This window comes from Empidonax traillii, unplaced genomic scaffold, assembly GCF_003031625.1.
Source record: "Empidonax traillii isolate 1590-97213 ecotype Southwest subspecies unplaced genomic scaffold, ASM303162v1 scaffold17:size2698205, whole genome shotgun sequence".
Lineage (NCBI taxonomy): Eukaryota > Metazoa > Chordata > Aves > Passeriformes > Tyrannidae > Empidonax > Empidonax traillii.
Window position 1 is genome coordinate 2502672 of NW_020955210.1, and position 26061 is coordinate 2528732.

The 26061-nt window shown below is 38.4% G+C and overlaps 1 protein-coding gene across 1 annotated transcript in view; it reads right to left on the bottom strand.

Annotated features, from left to right (window-relative positions):
* JAZF1 (JAZF zinc finger 1) overlaps positions 1-26061 on the bottom strand; it is a 187236-nt gene that overhangs the window by 12079 nt on the left and 149096 nt on the right. The window contains exon 3 of the mRNA XM_027896597.1: positions 18159-18355. Coding sequence (XP_027752398.1) covers positions 18159-18355 — 197 coding nt within the window. The remainder of the gene's footprint in view (positions 1-18158; positions 18356-26061) is intronic.

The window sequence follows — 26061 nt, forward strand, 5'->3', positions numbered from 1 at the left end:
CATTATAAACAGTCCCTGGATGAGGTATTTTAATTAAGTGGTGCAATGCTGAGGACAGTGGGTTTGCGAAGCCGTTCCCATGCCGAGCAGGAGTCCCTGGCCCTCAGCTACACGTCAGGTGTACAAACTGCAACCTGAGCCTCCGGCTGCCCTGGCTCCTTCGGGCAGCTTTCCAGAGGACCAGCAGCGTGCTGAAGGGGAAATGCACAGCAGCGCACTTTGATCAAGATAGAGCTTGTTTGCTTGCTTGCCTTTTTTTTCTTTTTCCCCAACGTGGTTTGTATTTCACAATTATATCTGTAAATATTTATTTTTAAAAGGAAAAAAAATGCACACCTTTGCATCGTAACCTGTGGCCTGGCCTAGGGTGTAACAACTGCGTGACTTGGGCAAGCATTCGCAATAACTCTTAAGAGAGCTCCAAGAGAGCTGGCTCACTGATCTCCCTGTGGATGCTGCCATGCACATGGAAAACAGGACGTTCTGCTGGGGCACGCTGCCCTTCCAGAGGACTGAGCAGAACTGTTCCTGCAGCACGTGTGCTAATGGCTTTACCGTTCTACATTGTGCTTGGAAGGCAGATTGATCATTCCCCCGTCAGTACTCAAAGGAAAAATATCAGAATTAGGCTTCAGAAGTGTGAATGGCAAAAGAACCCTCCCCAAAACTCAACAGCACACAGTTTTCTAAGGCAAAGCATAGAAATATCTGGCTGATAGAGAAGCGTGTGCTTTCAGCAAGGCAGTGTACAAATATACAGTATTATTACCATAACTAAATACTAGTTCTACAATAGCAAGGAAACTGCCTTCTCCACCTTTCTCCTCTGGCAATGCTTTTTTTCTGAGGTTCCTTGCTAGCTCATTATTCTTTACCATAATATCAAGTTTAATCATCTGGCTGTCATTCAGAGACCCTACACAGTTCTCCCTCAGCCTACCCTAAACCCACTGCTTTATTATCCAAATGACTGAGTTAAATCTTAATACTGAGCCCACCCTCACATGCAAAATTCTTTCAGTCCTAGCCCACAAAGCCATTTCCCCACTCCTCACTCCAGTGGCCTTGCCAAAAGACTCACTGCATCTGTGCTGCCCCCAGCAGACCAAAAAAATAAAACAAAGGCAAGGAAAGAATGCTAGTTTAGTTTGTTGTTTGTTTGTTTGTTTGTTTGTTTTTTTCTCCTGGAATTTGCCAAGCTGAGACAATGCCACTACCCCTCAAAGGGGAGGTGGACTCCACTGGTGGAGATGGACTGTGCCACTAAGGCACAGCTTGCACAGAATGCCATACCAGAGCCAGGTATCACATGAAATCACCAGTTATGAGAAGACTGAAAACATATCAGGTCACAAAGAGTTCTGGCAAGTTTTTTCTCTTGTAATTTTCACACCGCCTTTAAACAACCCATCACAAATGAGAAAGCTGTCTGCATCACAGCAGTTTGCTTACCAAAAGTAAAGACATGCATGAAAAGGGATTATGATTACTGCCTGCAGGGTAAGAAGCCTTTGTAGTGTGATAAAAAGCAAAGTTGCTCCATAAAGACTTGGTCTACCTCTTCTTCCAGTCAGTTTTTGCTGTTGAAATCAGTGAGAACATAATTTAATCCTATAGCAAATGAATGCCCATCTACTGCTTTTTCTTTTTTCCAGTAGATGAAGTCAGTAATTTAAATAGCTAAGAAGTATTTTGCAGACAGGTAATAATTTGACAGTTTGGAATAGACAAAATCCCCGCTACACTACTCAAAATCTGGGGCCTTATCTTTTATATTTCTGGGGTTTATTTGGAATTCACACCACTGTAGCGAAGATAAATTCTGCTTTTTGTGTTAATGAATTCATTCCACCATGAGATTTACAGAGGATTTTCCCCTGAACTTTGAAAGAATCTCAGTTCTAGTAGGTGCACATCATTTGTAGTTATGTTGCTTTTCAAATCTAAAGATTTCTATACTGTGCCTTTAAATATAAAAAAGACAAAGCTGATTAAAACCAGCACAAGCTGTGTGTGCCATTACAATGAGTAGGATCTATCTTGACTTCTGATCAAGAACATTACGAGTTCTTCCTTTCTCCTCCCATGAAGAAAAACAAACCCAAAACATGTTTGCCAATTATTTTTGTGACCAGAAAGCATACATTTAAGTATACAATGAATAACTATGAGCAAATAGCTTACTGCAGTGGGAACCAACATTGCTGGTGTCACTGAAAGTTCATGGTAATTCCAAGGATTTCTCATAAAAATTCAGCTTCACACTTTGTCCCGTGTGGGACTTGCAGTTTGCATTTCATAGAAACAGTTTTATGAGAGCACTTCTTACGTTAAGAGCTTCGCATTCCCATATACTGCGGCAGTTTCCTTGATAAAAAAAGAGAATTATTAATATTATGTGAATTTTGGTCTAACACTAAAGCACATTTATGGATTTGACAAACTTCTTCTCTGCGTGCCCATGGATGCACAGAGTCTCCTCCATACTCATAACCAGGGAGAATGTTCCCACAGCTGGCACTCATGCTGACCTAAAGATGTATCAAGTCATTCAAAATTAAATATTCTTCTTTTATATAAAGCACAGGAAATAAATGCTAGGGGCAATGAAACACGAAATAGTTAAATGATATGTGTCACAGCCGCTATACAAGTCCCTGTCTAGAAGCTGCAGCAGGACCCTCCCAGCTGCGAGCTGGTAGGGATGGCACAATGCAGTGGCTCTGCAAACTCCAACAGATTTCAGACACTGGATACTCCAGACTAACCCAGGGTCTGTCTTTTGCTAGCTTGTTTGTTTTGGGGGCAGAAGGGGACTAAGGGCACAGAAAGTGATTTTCAGCCTTTGTGAAAGGTCAATTCAGATTAATGTCCTACATTTTCAAAAATACTTTTACCATTCATGTCCACAAAGACAATGTAGACACAGATGAAAACCCAGCGTAGTTTAAACAGAGCACTGTGCAGTGCTGCAGACACTGGTATTTTAGACTGCAAGCACAATTCCAGTGTTTGGATTCAACACCTACATACACAGCGAGCACTAGGTTCATCACAGTGAATGCTGGCGTCTTTCTTCAGTCAGTGGGTGCACAAGCAGTTATGAGTTTTCTCTCTCATCCTAGCAAATATTTCCAAGCCTCGTTTCTGGGAGAGGAGAGGCAAATCTGTTCTCAAAGCCAATTGTATGCTTGGCAGCTCTGCTGTCACTCGAGGGAGCTGCTTGAGATGGTTATGGTTTGTCAAATGGGCACTTGCCAAGGCTGGCAGTGGCCTCCATCCCTCTGCATGATCACAAAAGAGCCATCAAAACAGCAATTACAACTTATTATTGCGTTGGCCTCGTGCCAAGGGGGGGGTCTGGCGCAGGGCATGTCCTGCTGGCCCCTGCCAGCCCCACGCAGCGGGTCCCGCGGGTGTGTGGTCTGCGGCGGTCGCTGCCGGGCTGCTCTCACACACGCGGCACGCCAGGAGCAGTCCCTCATCCTGCCTTCAGCTGTCGCCGCTGCCAGCATCCTACTCTTCCTCATGACACTAGTCAGAGCAGGATTTGGCCAGAACAGTGTCTTCTGGAGAAACCACCCTTCCTTTCAGTCCTCTCCTAGCTCAGATCAAGTATCAAGCACTAAATAATGAGTTGTTTAGGACACTTTACTACTCAGAAGAACTCATTTTCAACTGTCTCTGGCTGAAGCAAGGCTCAGTTAACAGAAGAACAATCAGAGAATTTAAAAAATGTACCTCATGTAATGATGTGAACACGGATTCAAATGAAAAGAACAAGTATGGTTTTTATCATTATTTTTAGGCACTAGGTACATAAAAGCACTAGAGAAAACAAGTTAGACAAAAGAATATTTTTTTCTTGTTTGTTTGCATCATTTGAAGAGTAGCTTTCAGACCCTAGGGCTGGCTATACCGAAGGAGGGAACACTTAAACAACTAAGAATATGGGTGGATATTTCTGGACTTCCTCTCCCTTCTCTCATGGTCATCACAGAAATGACAACCGTAACTCACAGAGTCACAACACCACTCTGAAAAGATACTTCCCCCAGCTATTTTAGAGGGTGGTACCTCAAACAGGACGAAACCACACGCAGTTACAACCCCCGGACCATGGAGCACCTTGGTGTTTTAAATTAAATGGTAGACAGGTCAATTCCAACATTTCACATCACCTGCAGTTTTCACTTCAATGCTCATTGGAAGCTCACGTTGAATTTTAAGTGACTGAAAATGTACTCCATTGCAAGGTTTGGATCCACTTTGGAAAGCATGCAAACACTTCTATAGGTAAAACAGAAACCTGAATATACTGTATTTTGGTAGAGAATGACTTTGGCTGAGCTAGTCTATATGGGAAATTACCCTAAAATCATGGAGGTACAGCTAAAATTATAAAGGTAAAAAATAAACATAAAGGTTTCCATTTAAAGAACTGTTAGTATGATATTACTGTCATACATTCCTATTCACTGTCAGGAAAACTGGAAACTGTTTACACATGAGATCTGCTCTCCATTTTGGGCTACAAGAGAAACAGATCTAACAACACTCAGGTTAAAAAAAAATACTCCTCCAGAGCCAGTACCGGGGCTGGTGGAGCAGCTGGATTCTATCTGGCCTTAGGAGCTAATTGTGTGCCATTTTCTTTCTCGATATATCTGTATCTTGATACTGGTATATCAAAAAACAGTATTTAAAACTAAACTACTGTAAATCCCAATCCAGAGATTATAAAACCACTAAAAGGAGCTTGCACACCTATATAAGCAGATATGTTACAACTTATTGAATGTATAAATGTATGCAAATAAAATATACATGTAATAAGCTAAATAAGAAAAAAACCCCTCCACTTCCAATTACTTGTAGAACAGACTAATCACAAAAACATGCATGTAAAGAACCAATTCTGGAAAAAAACCAGTCAACTGATACCACGGCATGTGTTTTGTAGAACAGGACTTTCTGAGAACGCTGCAGAGGTGCTAAAGCAAATTGTTATAATGTCACTGCACAATGTGCTGTTGAGGTTTTATGGTCACACTGCGCCAATAGTCTCGGGAAGTTATTTTGCATTCTTATATAAACTTTTTTCCCAATCCTGTTTTCCACAAAAAAGGGCTTTCAATAATGTACAATCTTCTGTTTATACACAGTACAGAAAAAACATGATAAACCCAAGAACACAATCTCGACTTTAAACATATTTTAAAACTAGATTTCTACAACTTCATGTAAACAAGAATAAGCTCTTAAACGCTCACCAAAAAGGACTGTAACCTTCCTGTAATTAAATAGCAGTGTTTTACATGGCACTTTTTAAAAATCATGAAAATAAAAAAAGTAAATAAATAAATCAATCCAGCAGACCCCTCCCAACTTGAGGCTTAACCTGCAAATTAATGTAACAGTAATAAAACCTATGCCAGCTGGAATCCTTTCTTTTTCTGGGTTTGGCACAGGCAGCAAGAGCAGGTATATGTTTGAAGAAAAACAAAGTAGGACATTTTCCACCTTTAGTCACAGGATGTTAATTGAACTCTGGCGAATGTTTAAAGATACTCTCAAAATGTTCAAGAAAGAATTAAAACCAGTTGGGGCTGAGAAAAAGAAACAATCCATCCTTCCTTCCCCCCTCCACTCCCCCCAAACATCTGTTCCAAACTTATACTCCAAAAACCACAGCGAAGAACAGTCATAATTAATGTTATTTTGGCTTTTTAGTTGCTAGGCCTGCATTCTGAGGTTAGAAATATAAAAATACAAGTTCAGGGTACTATTACTGTACTTAAGGACTCTCCTGATGCATATAACAAAACAGCAGATTTTCTTTTCTCTTCTTTATCCCTTTTTTCATTAAAAAGAAAAAAAGAAAAAAAGAAAAAAAGAAAAAAAGAAATGGTATCAGGAAACAGTTTCATGTTTAAGATAAAGGATTACAATAAAAAGTACCAACATAAATGAACTACAGTTTATGAAGCTATGAAAATACATTTGAGACATGTTTTATAACATTGGGTTAAGCATGCTTTACAGCTGTACAAAAGCTATTCAGCCACTTACAATGCAGATCATAAAACTGCTAATGCACACAGTCCTTACCCACCCCGACTGCCGAGTGCTTTGCCTTCACAAGCGTGCAAATCCAGCAAGGATGCACCGAGCTGTGACCAGGCTCCAATCCAAGGCATCGCTATTACCGTGCAAGTAGCTGTGCTGATTTCAGCAGCATCCAGCTACGTGGGGACTTCCAAGATGCTCCTGGGCTGGACCTTTGACCCTCCTGTGTGAATGGGCTGCATCATGCCAAAGGGACCGGTTCAATACAGGCTGTCCATGGAGGACCAGGGTGTGGAGGAGCTGCAGAGATGCAGAGCACCTCAGGGTCTTCACAGCAGCTTCGGACGGAGGGAATTTCATGTTTATGAGGCACAAGAGAGTTACAAACCCCTGACCAGCAACGAGAGAGGCAATGGCAGATTCTCCACTTCAATGTACCAAAGGGAGGGAGGATTTAACCTGCATGAAAATATACTGGCTGCTTCTCTCTGCCAGCTTTTAAATGCTCTGACCATCTAGATTTAAGAATCATCAGCAGCATAATTTGAGAGATAGCCCTAACACTCAAAATTACCAGTAAGGGCTAAGAAGCCTATCCATTACTGAGTGAGAATCAAGGCTTTTGCCATTCTAACTACTAAAACCTACAGGAAAGATCTGTTATGTTTTTTAATTAATCCTACTTTGTGTTTTTGAGCAAGAAATGCATTTTTAAACACCCAAAACTTAAAAACACTTTCAGTGGGGAGTCATGTCTCCTCTCTCATTTTTAAAGACAAAAATTCTGATAAAATAAAAAGTGCACTGTGCCTGGTATGCTGTGACAAACCTTTCTTTGAGACTATCACAGTTTCAATCAGGTCTACAAAACGCACGATAGCAGGTGTGAGTTGTTTCAGATGATGTACAACTGGGCTGAAGTTGAAATCAAAGTACTTTTCAATCTGTTATTTTCCATTGCTCCTTGGCTTCTTGTATCCTTTGGCATTAGAGGCAGAAGTGCTCGGAAACTGCTGTGAATGGTGCTGTCTGACTATATATGGAAAAACTTTACAAGAGGGAGCCTCTGCTAGCATGGACAAAGCACCAACCTTCATCTTCAGCAAGAATTAGGGTGGTGTATTCCACCTGCCAGGCCACAGGCACTTAAGGAGGATCTGTGGTTTTAGGGGTCAGCAAACGTTTCATAGCCTTTAGCTCACACAAAAACTACAAACAACCTCGTTTCTCCTAGAATTTTACCTATTTTTGATGATCATCTACCGGCTAACGTCAACTCATAATAACAACACCATTTCCCCTGTGAAATAAACCTCTCTGGGTTTTAAGTCAATGAGTGTTAAATGATATGTTAGTCCTTGCTTTTTATTACTTCTGATTTGCTTTGGCTACAATGCAAGGAAAACTCAAACATTTGTTAAAGTTCCATCATCTTCAGCAGACTGAAGTGCTGCCTAAATGAGTGTGGGTTTTTTTCCGGCTAGGCACTGAAAACACAACCGCTTTCAGTGTGCAGACATACAGCTCTGGTAGACGTTCAGCAATTTTTTCAGTCCTTGAGGCACTACGATGGTACAGATGAATTCTGTTTCATGTTATTATAGATGTGTATATATATGTATACAAGTATATATAGAGAGATATTTGTGTGCTTATATTAAATAAGCAATTATAAATAAATAAATATTATAAAGTTACAATTTAAACAAGCACCTAAAAGCTCCCTGTGGCCAACTACTGTTTCTATCTTTCAAAAAAAAAATTTGCGTTTTCAGTGAGCAATTTCCAAAATAATTAGAAGATTACTTGCAAAGCTAAATAGTAAAAAAAAAATTAAAAAAAAAATTAAAAAAAAAAAATCCTTCCACCAATTGGCCTTTGTAGTATAAACACACAAAAATGAATGCTGTCATTGTTACCAAGAACCACTGAAGTACCTTTTTGAGGGTCACACTATTCCTATGTTAAACCAGCTATGCCACAAGCTGTGAAAGGCAGGCACAACGTGCTTTCTACAAAATATATATTTTTTTACACATTTGGAGGAAGAAATGTCTATGTATGATGAGGGCAATTCTACACCAAGAAAACCTCCTACCCTATCACAAATTAACACAGAGATAATCTTTACTTTTAAGCTTATTGTACATTTTTTGTTCTCGACCCTGTTAAAAACAGTTTGCCAGGTTAGACTACTACGATGGGGATTATAAAACATTTCCTGTGCTTGGAAGTACTTTAAATCTACAAGCCATGTTTCTATTGCTGCTTTGTAGCTCAAAACCCAAAACTAGTGATGATTTTATGAGTTGCTATAGTCTAGACAACTCAGCTACTTTTCAATTAAATTGTTCCTTGGGGAGAGTACTGTGAAAATTCCCATACAATTAATTACAGGTATGTGCAATTAAAATACAATTCTACAGCACAGTAGCTTTACAATTGCCGGTGCAACTTATAGTCTGTATCAAACAAGAATGCTCTGAAGGGGCTGGGAAGACAATGTCCAACAAGCAGGAGATTACATATAAAGCTGCCTGCAGTGAGCAAGATGAGAGAAATAAAATATAATGTTAAATTTTTGATATGCCTTTTCCTCTGGCAAGATTCAGAATTCTACTGGAAAGCATGAAATCTGACAACTGAGTCAATCTTCCTAGAATATATTTTTACAGCAAACTGGGCTCAACACATTTTTACAGCCAAGTTAAAGAGCAAATAAGAAATTTAACAGAATTATAAGGGAAATGCACCCATAAAGCAGAAAAAGGAAGAAAACTAGAAAATGCGGAAGAAAGCTATGAGAAGAATTGTGATTAAAAAAAAAGGTCTTCATATATTTCCCCTCACAGCACAGCCCTATTTATCAGCTATTTTATATCAATCTTACTTTCCTCTATATACACTTATAAACAGCCTTTTAAGTTTGAAATCAATTTAAATTGTAAGAAGCACCACTTTCCAGTCATTTCATTTTGTGAATGTAGTATAGGCCTTTTTGTACTTAGGTTGTAATGCAGTTTAGGATGCAGTTAAAAAAAAGGACTGAGCAGGGGAGGTTATCATGGTATGTGTCCTTGTGAAAACCATAGAAAAAGGTTAGTTCCAGGAGAATCTCCATATTTTTGCTCCATAGTCACAAGTTACAGCCCTTGATTAGTGAGAATACCAGACTTCTGAAAAATTTATGTTGGCTTGTCTAGCACAGCCCTGCAGAAATACTCCAGGATCCGCACCCCAAAGCAACAGGACTCCAAAAGAACTGTAGTCATGGACTTGCAAAGACTTAACCAGCACTCCTCATTCATGCAGTCCATCCGTACTGAAAGAGGTGGCCCTTGGGGGGGATCCCAAACCCACTGTAAAACAAACCAAATCACTTCTGTAAGGCAAAGGAGTCTGGGGTTTGCAGAGTCCTTAAAGACTGCACTTCTGCCTAGCAGACAAAGAAACCCCCACGATGGCCTCCCTTGTAAGAGAAACAGCCATCATGCCTGGGCCAACTCTCATCTTTCTTTTAGGGTCCAGCCAAACTGCAGAGCAGGTACCCAGGCAATCACACAGCTAGATTTCAATAAATGCGCAGGTTTGACTAAGTTAACGTTGTTGGTCCTAACGATAATTTCAAACTGTTTGATTTGAAGCTACAAGTTACTAAATTACTATTTGCCATGCAGTCATGTCCAAGAAATAACACTGTTGCTGTGCCTGCAATATGGGATTATCTCTGCTCCACAGATCCTCCAAGCATAAATTTCAGTATGTTCTGGGATTGTAATTATTTTGGTTGGGTTTACTCCCAGAGTAGCCAGTATAATAAATACTTTTGCCCCTCTAAGGAACCTAGACAGTTACCTGACAGCAGATGACAGCTAGGAGAAAGAAAAAGAGATCAATTTCTGAAGCACTTAGCCAAGCACAGTGTGGAGCACTTGAGCATTTTTCACTTTGGATTACTGAAGAAAAAGAGGAATATGTACAATGCTAAAGCCTGGCTCCCTAGAAGGGGAATGTGGCATTTAGCTCTGAAAAAAATCCCCATCTTTTAGCTGTTGCTGGGAACAAATCCCACCTGTTCTAAGAAAACCCCTACAGGAAATAATTGCATTTTTACTTATTATTTTTCATTGTTATTAGAAACCTCCTACTATAGCTTTATTCCTTAAGGCAGAAACTAGAAACTACCACAGATTTCACTTATTATTCATGCTTAGTCATGACCTCAGCCAAAAGCTCATGTTAAAATCTCATACCATGTCTAAGCACACCCATATATTATAATTAAGTCATGTTTTGCACAATGTCATTCATTATTTTTTTAATTATTTTTTACAAGAACACCCATAAGGCTCTGTTAGAATAAGTGCCTCAGACTGCTAAATGCTGGGCAAACACATGTATTTATTAGTTAGTGTGCAGGACTAATGTAGAGCCCCAGACCTGCAATTAGATGGAACCATTTTGGCTCCAATAAAGAAAGTTCTCTTCCATCGACGGCGCAGCAATGTGAAATCCTGACACCAGTGAAGTCCCTCAGAGGGAAACCCCAACACAGTTTCTTTTTTTTTGTCACAGACCCCAACATAGTTTCTTCAAGATATTTTAACAGAGATTTTATCGTACCTTGCAGACCTGAAATATCATATGGATTCAGACAAACTTTCATTATGCTGGAGAACAGAATTTGGTCTTCATTTTGTGAAGTATGGTTTACTTATTTGCCCATATTGTTTATACAAGAGTGAGTCTATATATCTAATTTTTAATAAAAACATAGTTTAAAAGTTCTGCAGTTTCTGAACAGGCAATTAAACAAGTACAAAGTTCTGAACAAGTAATGAGATGGTTCCTCAGACATCTAAAAGTGTATTTTTTCAAACTCCAGTAGAGCCTGTTTGATTCGTGCTTTTATTACGCTGGACACTCCATAAGTCAAACACACAAAAATGTAGCACTCTTAGCCCACTTCTCAGCAACAATTTAAGACAAGAGCCCTGGGATTTGATTTCATATTTCTACTTTTCATTATTTTTTCAATTACATCTGCATGATACCACACTAACATAAAGTGTAATAATTAAATTTAAGCATTGACAGTACGCTAACACGGGTGAAGAATTTTTGGAACGAATGGCTGAAGTTGGGCTTTTGTGATTACATAAATTCTTGAGTTTGCAACTCTGCAAGTGCTGAATACTTCATTCCAGTCTGACAAAATTCTTGTTACATGCCCGAAGTCAGGCAGCATTTATCTCCTCAGTCTTAGGTGTTTAACATAAGTCATGTGCTGAAGTGCACGTGACCTGAATTTGCAGCACGAGTGTCAAAATGCCATCAACGTGTATTTGTTTCCACTGGCTTGTCCTGCCAAGTCTAATTTCAAGCTCCTATAAGACGTTAATCAAAGAATATTTTGCAGTGCTCTGTCCTTAAAAAAAGGAGCCCACCACAAAAGAGCAAGATCTCTCTAGCTGTAGCAGTACTGAATAAACCTGCATCACCCAAAGAAAAAGCTGTTGCAGATTATCAACTGAATAGCGGATTTAATGGTTCATAGTGTACTCTAATTTGACCGAACATGGAGTTCAGAAATGCCACCTGCTGACAGAAGCCAAAGAGATTCTGATATAAATAGCAGTTCTGCTACAAATTCAATCAATTTGGCTACATATAAATAGCATATCTATCAATAAAAAAAGTCTTGAGCACCTAACTTCTCTAAGTCCTCGATTAACTTGCGGGGGGAACACCCCCGTTCTTTTAAATTTCTGCTGGCTAGTTTAAACTCACAAAGTACTTCAGCTTAGCAGATCTCTTTTTCTTGCTGGATCCTGTTTAATGTGCTGTTACAGCACTCTGCACAACAGCTGTCTGTGCCATATGATTACTTCATTGTTGAAAGCCTAACATATGGAAACTGTACTGAAATGTTAGCTGCTTTGATACCTATGAAGAGGAATGAGCTTTTACATTACAACAACGCATTTTTTAAACAACTTGAAGTAAAAAAAATTAAACACACGTTTAGAATGTAAACCATATTAGTTTCCAGCATGCCTGTTACTCTATTCCAATGCCCAGTTCCAAAAGCTGGTTACTATTGTGGTTTTGATTACTATTACCAGCAAACAATGGGTGGTTTTCTTTCAGCTTTTGCATTCTTGGAAAAGAAAAGGGAACAGATTCAAGAAGAGGCCCTTGGGATTCCTTCTTGAGTTATCCATGAAAGCAAATGCTACACAGCAGAATTATAGGAATGATATCTCATGTCATTAACTGTACATGAGATAACAAGGTTTATTGGGAAAACTCATTAACTGCCACACAGTGTGTTGCTTCTTAGAATCAAAGCTTCCATGACAGACAAGCCCCTAATGGATCAGAAGCAAGGTGGATCCTTACAGATTAATTTCTGAGTCCCAACTGCCTTTGGTAGGAGGAGAAAGGAGATCTTTTGTTGTAATACGGAGACTTTCTCCCCCTGTAAATTAATCACCCATAGAGGGAACAATGAAGCTCTAAATTATTTCATCAGCAACAAGAACACTTGTTAACACAGGAGGAAGCTGTAACTTTTTGGTCACTGTTTTGCCAGTAGTTAGTTGCATTTGAATCCTGAACAAAATCCAGCTGAATCCCAGAAAAGATTAATAGTCTGAGTTGTAAGGATCTATTAATTTTATTGAATAAAAGCTTATATATACCTCTTAAAAGATATTTAATCTTAGAAGAGATTCCCTAATGATGTAAATGGGATATGATTCTCTTTAATTTAGTTACCTAAACCTACACCAAACAAAAATATATTTAAAATTATTGCAAGTACTTAAGAATGCAGTCATACTAGTACAAAATGTACTCCTAATTACACCAGCCTCTGAAAATAAGACGGTAGGGGAAGACTGATTTTGTTTTCTTTAGCTTGAATTTTGCTTTCTGTCATGGAATCGCATATTTTATAAAGTCATGTTTCACCACTAGAATGATTTAGTAGACAAAAATTGGCCCGTTTCACGTGGTATGTTCTAACTGACTGAAACAGTGCAACTTTATGGCTACTGATGCAGCTACAAAGTGATTCTGATTTCAGTTTAAGAATATGCTCTATATATCTAAAAAACTACTCAGTTACTATAAATCTAAAAAAATCAGCATTCAGATAGTATTCTCAGCTGGTAAATGTAATGATTTCTACATCAATAGTACTAACTTGAAAGCCTCAGTCATAGTTTTTTAAAGTTTTAAAACACTGTTGTACTGAATTTTAGTCATATTTTATTAAAATATCACTGTTTAGACCTTAGGTTTCTTAAAGGTTAAGGCAAATCCTACAAAATATTATTTTACTCCAGATTAAAATTAGTTATTACTTTCAAGTTTCATTAGACAGAAAAAAACAATTGAAAAGTTTGGTATTTTTTGTGGGTAGAAAATGGGGTCACTTTTTTTTTTATATACTGAGATTGGACTAGTGGAAATTTCAAGGAAGTCTGCCATATTAACGAAAGGTAAAACCTTTCAAATGCAGTCAATCAAAATGACAGGACAAATATAACTCCCCAGAAAGACATTTATCCTTATTAATAAGACAAACCAAGAGTTATTCACCTACTTAAATGACAGCTGCAAATCAAAATGGGACTTGCCAATTCTCTCATGGGTGCAGCTATGACCACCCATGAAAACTTCGCTCTTTCATATCCTTCATAAGGGGAAGGAGACTGAGAGAACGGCCACAGCTGTTCCAGCCAAGCACAGCATCCTCAATGGTTCGTGCCAGGACTGGCTGCCATCCACAGCCCAACGTGATCAGGCAGTAAGTGGGTCTATAAACCTATTAAAACAGTATAAATGTTATAACTTGTAATCTATTAAAATCAAAAATAAACAGGGAAGGACGTCTGAGAAACCAGTTTCTTCAGAGCCAAATGTAATGCTAATTATGAGGTTTTCAAGTATTCCAGCTTTTTTTGGGGGAGGTGGGCAAGACTTAGGGTTGAACCATTAAAAAACCAGTTGGTGGTATTAAACTCTTTAGGATTTATAGGAAGGCCAAAAATTCACTCCAGGCTGAAATTTACTATTCCAGGCCTGGAATAGTTTAAAAACAAACAAACAAACAAACAAAAGCAACAACAACAAAAAGAAAAGAGTCATAAATATAGAAGAAAAAAAATCTCAAAAACAGTGGTTTCAGATGATTTTTGGCATTCCTTCAATGCAGAAGTGGCTTTATTTTTTAATTTTTTTTTGGTCTGAGTTTCATTGCTATGAATTACTTTTCTAACTAAAATTGGGAACAGGTTATTTTAATAATGAATTACCAATAAGTTACTATCACTATATCTTTTTAAAGCTTTTCAGTATGAAGAGATATCACAGTTCTCAAAATAATGTCAATGCTCTGACTTACACTCATAATCGAGGAAGTTAGGGGTGGAAATTTCATCTGTGAGCCACACAGATGTATGAAAACATTTTAAAAATTAACAGCGTATGTTAAAGATGCAATGCCAGCCTCATTTTTATCCATAACTAGACTTCATTAGTTTTGTGGGTTTAAAATTGACATTTAAAAATAAAGGCAACATAAGTTTTTGTGACTTAATTGAGAGCTCCTTAAATAAAGAGATATTTCAATGTTTGCAGACTGTTAATGTCTTTCCAAAATAAGCTGTGGGGTGGTGCTACTTTGCTCTATTTCCCTATCACCCTAAGGAGTCTGTACTGCTGATGGAAGCCATTTCTTTTGCTAAATCCTGCCTGCGAACTCTAACGAGCATTTAAGTCCTACTAAACAAAGTCTCCTGGGAGACACTACTGTTAAAACAAAAACTGGAACAAACTTTAAAGTGAACTTTCTGCGATCATTAGAGGATGTAGGTCTTAAGAAGAAGAGAAAACTCGCTATAGGAGAGGGAACAAAAAACCAAATGTAAGCAGAGAGCATATGTCAGCCACCCTGAGGGAAGAGAGGGGAGGTATAGAAAATTAACTACTGCATTTCTACTTCCCACCAAAACCACAAACGGGCCATTTCAGGGGACTAACACATACAGAGTCTGAAGATAAATACATGTCTACCTTATTACCTGAGAAGAGTCTTAAAGAGTACACTTCTTTGCTGAATACTTCGGCTTCTCCATGAATAAACTCATTTATGAAGAAGAAGGTACTATACACGCACATGCAACATTTGCAGCATCAATGTGTGTCAGCTTGGAAGCTGCTCAGCTCCGTCTGAGAACGTGGCCCCTTAGTCTTTTGGCACAGATTTTTACTGCAAAACTTAATAAACATTGTCTGCAGCCAGACCAACTTGAACTGTTTCTTATCAAATTTCACAAGCTAAGTGGGTTTGAGTCTGGTCAGTACATACATGAGAGATCATTATATGAAATTACACTTTGCTGAAAAATTACAACAGTAGCTTAAAAGCATCAGGAAATGGTGAGATGTAGATGTAAGGACACGCACGAACGTGACTGGGATTCAAGAAGCTGCTGGCTTCACCTAAGGCAAGACTAACACACCTGGGAAAGCCAAGATGAGCAGCATACTGAAACAGAGGACAGTACATGGAAAATGCAACTCAAAAGATGAGTGAAGTTTCCGGTTTTTACCTCGAACAAGAACAGCAAAAAGCCATATAGGACAGATACTCTCTGCTGAGGAACAGGCGTATTTGCGTGCCACCTCACTAGCCTGGAAGGCATGCTTCCTCTCTGGCATCTCAAGTGGCACCTTCTTGGCATCATGCCTTGTGCAGTAACAGTACTGCCCCGCACGCTGCTGAAGTTTGGCACCCTCACAAAGTATCGAACAACTGAGATGGGAGATAAAAAAGGAAAGCGGCCATTCTGAAAATTTCATGAATGAGTTGGGTCAAAGCAATCCCATTCTATTTTTGAAAAAGTATAGCTCTGAAGGAGGATGAGGACAGTGATTATATTGGGATTATAACAAATACAGAACATAACCCAGACGACGTGTTTTCAGGCAACCTAAGAAGAAACAGCCTCGTTGTTTTCTCAAGTTACCACAGCATACATGTTTACCTGCATTCAAAGACGAATTAACAAGTTTGCTCGGAGTACAAATCAAACAGGATTGCACGGAAGGAATACAGCAGTATTCTTCATTCTCACTGGATGCAGTGGAGGGTATGCCTGTAGGGCTTGAAAGTTGTGTAGGCACTGTGAGGCTGAAACGTAGGATGATTTACACACTCTAAATTGTTTCCCTGAAACAGATCTTGCCTAACTCCTCTTGGTTGTATCTATCACCTTGCTAGTCAACTGCCATGTATATTTGCACTTGAGGGAAAAAGATTCCCATCAGGCAATAACAGACATGTGAGCTGCATATCTAAAATTAGTCTGCTGGCCCTCCTGGGCTGTCTCTGCAGGCACTGCACCCACAGAAAGAGAAACTCAGCCATGGCATAACTCTGAGCACCTCACCTACATAGGTTAGAACAAAATCCTATGCCAAGTAAACACTGGGGAAAATTCTCTAGTTATCAGAAAAATCTAAATGCTTACTTTAGGTCCAGAAAACTTCTAAGATGACAAAAATGGAAATTCTGGGCTGAGGCTGCTGAAATGCAACTCAGTTAATAGTTAATTTAAAAAAAAGTCTAAAGAATATATGTTTTTTGCTACTAGGCTGTTACAAACCCTAGCTTTGGAAGAGGGCTCCAACCGGGAACTTGGAACAGAGGGTGCAGAAATTGGAAGCTGGCATTATTTATAACCTGGCAGGCAGGACTTTCAGAAACGCAGCCATAACAAGCTGATTCTCTTAACTACAGGTAAAACAACATTCAGAGTAACTTGGAAAGTTTAAAAAATATTTAATAATAAAAATATTTAAGTAGACAGATGCTGGCATTTTCTTTAGTATTTGATGGAACGTGTTTCAAAGAGTACATCACTAGCCAATATACCTGACAGAAGTGCAAAGTTATACTACCTGACCACATCATGAATCAGCCTTCTCAGGAGGAGCTGTACAAAAAGTAAACAAAAGAAAGAAGAAACTCCTTGCCATCTGTAGTATGTCAAGGAAATGAATCAGTTTGTTTCAAATGGGAGATAATTAGAAAACCTAAAATTTTCTGCTTTAAATCAGGACTTAATCATTTAACTTTTCTCAGTGTGCTTCCCTTCTTCTAAGCAGGGACATACTGAACAATCAGTTCATTTTGCAACGTCCAGACAGAACATCGCAAGGACTGCTAAAACTTTTCCATTTAATCATTAATGAAATAAAGACATGAAAGAGCCTATATAAAAAATATGTGGCATAATAGTTTTCAAGGCAGTGATGCTCATGTGATTTCCTACTAAGGAGAATATATTGAGCCTACTTATTACAGAACCCTATCATATGCATTTAGCTTTTTAGAAGGACATGCTGGTATTTATTCTGAAGTGTACCAGAATTATCTGACAAGATCTCTACCTAATGTAAATCAGACTGACTCAGGCCAAGAGATCTGGTTTGGCAGAGCAAGCAACTTTCAGTTTCAGGAATTTTATACCTGGGAAAATCATTGGAATATTTGTTTTTGAAGAAAACACAGATAATTTTTTTCCAGATATTTCTTTTAATGAACATAGTTTCCTAATGTAAGTCATGTCTACATGATGACAGGAGTACAACATTCTTCCTTGGCCACTCATTTATCTATAAATTCAAATTCCCTCAAAAAAAAAAAAGAGATAGTGACCACTTTTTTTTTTATTCTTTAACTGGCCCTTTACCCTATGCAAAGCTCTCCTACTGATACATAAGAGGTCTTTTGTGCATTTGGTATTTCTGATAAGGTTATTTTTTTCATGTAATAATTTCAGCTGTGATTTTTAAAGACCATGTCCTTCTCTGCTTTAGCAAAGAGCTTGGGAAAAAAATGCCCAAACACATTTTAGAGACTGCAAACCAAATGTAAATAAAACAGCCCAAAGCTTTTCTGTTTTATCTTTAGGTGTTCTTCTTCCCAATAACTGCCAATGTCTATAGTTCTCTAAATGCCATGTAGCAAACCTGCCAGTTTATCTGGGATAAATCAAACAGTAGGTGCTCACCTGTAGGAGTACTACTGCGAAACGAAGAGGAGGGAGTGATTGGAGGGGTGACTGGAGGAGTAAGGCTTCCACTGCTGTGGCGAGGTGGAGTAGATACATTCCCACGGGACACTGTGCTTGACAAAGTCAAAGAGAGTTTTGGCTGAATTTTTTTCTTCAAAGACTCCTGCTCACGTCGGGCTGCATCAGTCATAAATCTAGAACAAGGAGGATGAGAAACACTATCCATAAACAAGCTTTAAGTAAAGTATTTTTTTGCCCTCAGTAACCCAATGGAGCTTCAAACTCAGCCGTGACAAGTTCCTCTGCAACACACAAACCTAAAAAATAACAAACTTCATCAACAGCTTTATTTCAGTGTTAAAGATCCACTTCCTTCTGATTTCAGTAGAACTTACATTAGATATTTGTATCATGTGCAAACACATGATCGGATGATTTTCCAACCTGAGCTCAGCATTACAAACAATAATACAATAACTGTACTTAATCATTCACAATGACTACACTCAATCATTCTGTGAAAAAGTAGTTAAGTAGCTGAAACAGAGAGAAACGTTAGCAACAAATGTATTGAATCTGAAGATCAAAGAGATAGTAGGAGTCATTTCCAGCTTAGTATAATCACATCCTTCTGCTAAAGGTTTTAGACAATGTTGCCTGGCAAGAAATATGTCTAATTAGATTTCAATTTCTCAAACTGGGAGTTCCCAACTCTTGAAAACCAAGTGAGGTCTCTCTGTAGAGCTTTGGTATATGCTGCTCAAGGCCTATTGCAACTCGAAGTTCATCTCTGTGGGAGGCTGAGAGGGAATCCCACCAGCACGATGAAGGGTGTGCACCAATAGTGCAGTAATTTCAGCCGTGCAACTTTTTGCACAGGCTATCTTATCTATAATAAAAGGAGCTTTTTTCATTTTTACCCTGGTTCCTTCCAAGAAAGAACAATTGAAGTGAAAAAGACCATTTTATTTCAAGTACTGACAAAGAGTTACACCAGAACACCCGACACTGCTTTATGCTGACCTTTGCCACTGGCACCTGTACTAACTCTCACTTGAAAGGACTGGGGTTCCCCCACAACAGGATGTCTGCAACTGAGACTTCATGCACTTAGCATTCAATCGACATTTTAGTCCTTTGTCTTTCCCTTCCACTGCATGAGAAGCCATTTGAAGGATTCCTAGGAAGACAGGCTAAAGTAAATCACCTTGTCAGAATAGTCCTCTGTTCTTCAGGCTAAGTACAAACTACTACTGTCAGTGAATAAAAACAATATGCACTTGCATGTGGTACAAAATAAAAAGTTAAATTATGCATAGGCATTTTTCTGACCCAGTTAGGCAGGCTTTAGCTGAGACACAAGCTTTATGTGATGAGCAAGCAGCTATGTGAGTACTTGGCTGCTAGCAGAGGCCAATGCATCAATCTACCAAATCTCTCTTTATGTGACAATTGTATTTGCTATGTGACCAAACTGCCTGTTGTGTGACTTCACATTCCTTATCATATCACAAGCAACCACTGATGCACATCCAGAATCCAACAGAGGACCACCTTTAGCTCCCAAGGAAGAGCAGCAGACCCTGAGGAGAGGGAAGCAGAGGAAATGCTGCCGCACCGGTCATCTGGTTCACAGGTTATACCCTGACATCATATGAAGGCTCAGGCCACAGGCTGGCTGGACAAACTGATTCTGCAGACCACAGTACCACGACAACTGCACTGAACGTGACCATCAGGTCACACTGGGTCTCACAGCAATACGTAATAACTGCCATAGCATCTGCAACATGGTGCTGCAGGACAGTCCAGTTTCTTCTCCGGGCCTAAACCAACAGTTTAAATTAATATAATCACTATATTCATTCAGACTCCATAGAAACCCAACATTTTGTGCCTGGCTTGTAACACTGGGGCTGAATGGGTGGGAGTTGGGTAGATTCTACTGGCTGAGTCCCATCCTGACTGCACTTAGGAAGAGATCTCTGAGAAAAAACAGCTCTGGTGGAACAGTAAGAGGTGCACAGGGAAGAGTGAGGGAGAAATCAAAAACCTAGGGTTTAGGCATTTGTGCCAAACATGAAAGAAAATTTTGGCTTAGATATCGAAAAACTCAGCTTTTTTCCAAAAGAGATTTGTATACTTTAACATAGCCTCAAAACACTGTGGCATAAACTTTTACATACCATTAGAGCAATAAAGATGTATCCTGTCCATCCATACCATGAAGGCATGAATAAGTGGATTTTTGCCATGGTATGTAACATCAACACACAATCCACAGACATTAATAAACAGGTATGTGACATGACAGCTTATCTTCTTTGAACTGAGACAACAATACATCATGTCAAACCCAGATATGGCATTTTTATGAAGTTAATATTTTAAATGTAGATATCCATAGTAACAGTTGAGTGCTAAATCTCTCTTCTTCAAACAAGGGTGCAGATGACATTGTCAAAGCCATCCTCAAATATAAGTGTAATTTCATTCAAGAAAAAAGAACTAGAAGAATCTTAATAAAATGGGCATTCGGTACACATTTACTTTCCTCTAACTAGGAAAAGTCTAATTCACTATTTTTGCAATTTGTAGTATGATGTATGCTTGCTTCTGGATGGGAAGCCTTATTCCTAAAGAAAATGTTATGGTAACATTATAAATTCTTGAAAACTTGGAAGATAACCTCAACTCTGAGATATTAAAAGTAGCAGCATGAAAGCTGCTCTTTAACAAACTCTGCCACAAATAACAATGTTAAAATAACATTGAGGTATAACCAGTCTGGTTGAAGTCCATAAAAATCAGGAAAATCTGAAGTTATAGCTGAAACTTTCCCTGTCCTCCTAACTCATTCACATTTGGGCTAAGCACGTAAAGTATATTCCAAAATGTCATTTTTTGTCTACACTGCGAACCTGAGAGAAATGGAAGGCAGTCTGTGGAAAATTTAGTTTCTGATATCTTAAGTATGGAATTAACCTTTTCAGATCCAAATAGTCCCAGACATGTTTGCTGAAGCACTGGCAGCGCTATGTTTTTGAAAAGAAAACTTGTCTAAATGGATTAAAAGAGAACATTTTTCAGTATTTTAATTTAAATGCTGTATTATACATGTGTCTAACTATGGTGGTGTTCTTCAAAGCTTACAATATAAGCATTTTAATGATGAATATAAAATAACATTTCCAACTAAGGCTTTAATTTTCATGTTGAAAGTACATTATGGTTGTAACATCAAGTGTTCAGGAATGAAACATGCTGGAATTAAGGTTGAATACTGGTCTCTAAATTACATGACTGCATGCAATTTTCTCTGCCTCATTTAAATGCACAAGATGTCTGGGAAACAGAAAATGAACTGCAACTAACAAAGACTGCTGTAAGAGCACTTAGGTTAAATCTCGTCTCCTTGATAGTCTCTCTCACCATCCTCAGATCCATCTTCCTACTGAGCAAATCTACCTCTGCTATTTTCAAATTATTCTTATCCACACAAACCTGACCCTCCAGTTCTACCATTATGAAGATTTCAGTCACCTTCCCTGTTGCATAGGATCTTGTTTACACCGCAGAAGCCTCTCTCCCCAAAATGAATACGCCGCGTAGATGCAGTGAAACAAGGAGACTTATTCAGCTCCCAGACATTCACTGACCCTGTTTTGAAAAGCATGGTGTTCATGTGCTGTCTTGCCAATGGTTCATAACACCAGGGAGGAGCGAACTCTTTAGAAAGAGATCTTTTCTACACCCATTTTTATTTCCTTCACCCTTTTGCCTTCCTAATAATTCAACTCCCTGCTCCAAAATATGCATGTCCAGTGAGTTCTGAATCAAGTGCTTGCAGAAAAATATAGTTTTCCCCCCTCTTCTCATTCCCTGGAATGGATCGAGTATTTTTATTGAAACTTTCCCAAGAAATTCAGCCTGAAGGAGACACCCAGCATGGAAAATTTCAGCCCAAACAGATGAATGTTGGCAACACAATAAGCAACTGAAACAGTCTTATAATGGAAAGTGTTGCACAACCTTTCATATAGGTGGCAATATAACACAAACAGCATTATCTGTTGTTACCAATATAAAAAGTCACAAAAAAGCAGAGGCTATGTTCAAATTTAAAAAAGCTTTTTCAAATCACACCTTTGCAATATTTCCAAGTCTTGCCACCCCCAAAAGCTTTGGAATCAAGAATGAACAGAAGGGGGACACACTCTCAGAAATTTCCTTGTGCTATTAGCAGGCACTGCTTCATGATCATGCCCCAGTGTGACTCACATGATGATGCCAGAGTTCGTTTATGATAAAACATATGCTACACAAAATTCTAAGAAAGTTTAAGAGCTCTGGACTCATACATCCAGACTGAGGGTACGGGTTACAAAAATGAGTTCCAAATAAATGGAAAGCGAAAAAATACCCAGGTTGCACTTCAGAATGTATATTCTTGATAATGCTCAGGAGGGTGTGAGGTACCCTCTCCTCCTCTTCTTTGCTGCTAAAGCTAGCTGATGCAAGAATTTAGCCCTTCTTAGAGCAGCTCTGCTTCTATGTCCACAGACATTTACGCTGACAGTGAAGAAGGTGCATCACAGCTACCTGGGTATGTTTGAATATTAATTTGCTACAAATGATTTCTTCATGATCTAGTCTCTAAAACATAGACCAGTAGAGGATAAGTCACAATCACAAGTCTATTGTTCTCCAGTTACTGCATACACAGAAAAGAGATGGGAGGTGGATTATTTTCAACTTTATACCAAACAGAGATTCAAGCCCAGGATTGCTCCACAACACTGTCCAGCTGCACATAAGCTTAAAAAAATTTACAGCACAACCTAACAGTTACAAATATACCCTCTCCTATGCCTCACCACTGACAACTAGTACTAGCTCACAACAGGAAAAGATACCGTAACAGAATTAGTTCTGACCTTTTCTCATTATCACACAGATAATTATGGAAAAACACCGATAGTAACATTTAGCTCATATTCATGTTTGCCTAAATTTGGCCAACGTGTACTGGGAAAGCCCGTCACCTTTACCAGAACATGAGAACATGCTGAGCTTCCACCACTTGCATTTCAGCAGACTGCTCCTTAACCCAACACTTGGTCATCTGCAAGATCGGTTGGAAAGAAGAGAAAAAAAAAAAATCCATGGTGCTTTATAACAGATTTGTGCTGCCTTCTGGTAGTATTTTATTTAGATAAAAAGTAGTCAGACTTACTTGACAGATGGGGCACACGCTGGCTTAACTATATACTACATACTTAATTACATACCTACATGAAAGCCACACATTAATTCTCCTGCTGCTCTTTATACACATCAGAGCAAGGTGCTTGTTGTATCTGCTTTACCCCTCAATCTTTTCCCACTTTTGCCTCAAGATATTCATGCAATTCTTTGTCAGTGCTGTACCAAGATAAATAAGGAGGTGGGGATGGTAATTTTAGCTCCCAGTCTTCCTCATCATATAGTTTAGTTTAAAAAAAAAAAAAAAAAAGGCTAGGATGGAAAGCACTTCTAGTCGTACAGTCTTTTAAAACTTCAGGAGAACTCTATCTTGATGAGGGATTAGGAGTATCCACTTCTCAAGGCATGACCTGATTTCATAGGATGGGACTCTGTGGACCCACCAGTTTTTGGACTGTCCTCCACACCTTTTGCTGCATTTACGAGAAAAGATAAAAGAAAGCAGTTTGATTTAACCAGTGCTAAAAGGAAAAGACAATTGTTAAACTGAACTGCTGTTGGGTTAAGGAGAAATCTGGTGAAATCTAAATGGTGGGAGTTCAGCAGTAGGCTGTCTTGTCTCCTGGAAAGGATGAAAGGCTTTTCTCAGTTGAACTTGAACAAAACTGGGCCAAAACAAAACCAATCAATATCCCCAGTAATGCCTTGCCACACTATTTAGGTGATAATGAGGAAAGGAATATATGAGCAAGTTTCATACCATCAATCAACTCAAATAATTTGATGAACACCCTTGAGCACTTTCACATACCATTCTTTGTAGTGTGGGGGAAACAGAAGTATTCTGCAGCTCTGTACAGTATTCTGCTAGCTTCACAGAAGCTAGCAACATTTTTTTTTTCTTTAGAGATTTTTTATTACAGTTTTGGCAAAACCTTAAAAAGAAACATCAGTGTGAAAAAGCCCCATTAAAACCATGCATAAGCACACACATGCCTCCACACTATTTAGATTACAGAGTATTTGCATAGTGCTAACACATATGATTCATACAAAACTCCCTTTTGATTGTCTTGCTTTTTTTTTTTTTCTGATTTCACAAAAACACAAAAAGTCAAGAAGAAACAGCATAAAATAATAACCCCCTATCAATTATCTTGTCAAACCTGAATCACGTTTCAAAAGATGCACTAACCAGATCAAACAGATCATTAAAGGACATCTTCAAGTTTCTGAAAAGAACTCTTCCAGCCCAGTATTTATGGCAGAAGCACCACGCATCTAAGTAGGACTTCAAAATGCACATTCACTGAGATCAGGTCTTAGAAAGGAATTCAGTGTTCATTCTCAGTGCCAGTTGTATTCAGACTCCTCTACTGAAAGCTTTCTGTATGTCCTAAATAAGGAATATTTATGACAAACTGATGAGTATCTTAGAGAGACAGGACAGAATCAGATTTCTTTTTATTATTAGCCTTAGGGATAATTCATTGCTGGTACAATTCTTTCATTTCCATTATTTAAACAGTTATCTCAAGATCTACTGCCACAAAATCAACTATAATATAACACATATTCATGTGCATCTTTAACAAGTGTAGTAGAGATTATTAGGATGCATGTGTACCTTAAAAAGAAGTTAAATTACACTTCTGCCTCATTGCTGAAAGAGTCTAACACAACATGCAGTCACACTCATTACTGTCAGTAGACTCGAGTTCAGTGGGTTTACTTCAGTTGCCTGCTCCTCACACGCTCTTAAAAGATACAATAAGACACAATAAAATATTCACCAAGAAGATATTCCATGCTTCTAGCCTGTAAAATTGATTCAGAAGATTGAGTAATTTCATATCTAAATATGCAAGTGGAGCTAATGGACGGTGACATGCCAAATAATCTACTGCCACTCAAACAGAATAAAAATAAAGCAGCAATTATCTACCCGTCCCAAACCATATTCTTGCCTAATGTAAAACTTTTTTAGTGTTAGGCTTTGGTAATCAATACAAGGCACTGCCAAAAGTAATGGAAAGAAATTTAGTATCTCTCTTGATTTTGGGAATACACAAAAAATGTCAGTGTGAATAACATTTCATACTTCATACTTAATATAAATACCAAACACTGGACATGAGCCCTAGCTTTCCATTTTACAATTATTATTATATGAAATATATTAAATTATTTTTATATATAGTATATTCATCTAATATTTTCTGTTTGGAAACGAGTTTTCTTCTGTGGTTTTTTTTCCCCTCCTTTATTCTGTGTTTTTCCCCCTTCTCCTTTATTGTGCTTATACTTATTTTCCTCTATCTACTTTTCAAGTAATATTTATTTTAAAATTAAAAAATGGCAAACAAATCAGTGTTGTATGCCCACCCCACCATAAAAAATAGCTGTTTACTTAAAAAATAATGTTCTGCTTTGAATCTTCCAAAGAAGGAATTTTTTTAGGTTTTTGTTTATTTTTTAAGCAACATGCTACTTTGGCCTTTTCTTTCTTGAATTTGCGTAGGTAATGAAGCAAATGCAAAAGGGCTGCATTTTAGTTTATATTCTTTTTAAATTGAGAGAAAAAATGCACACTGGATAGATAATATTAGAACAGTAACGTAATCAGGACAGATGCAGTCTTATTTTAGATATTTCATTCATAATGAAAATTCATTACTTATCCCCTCGACTGCTG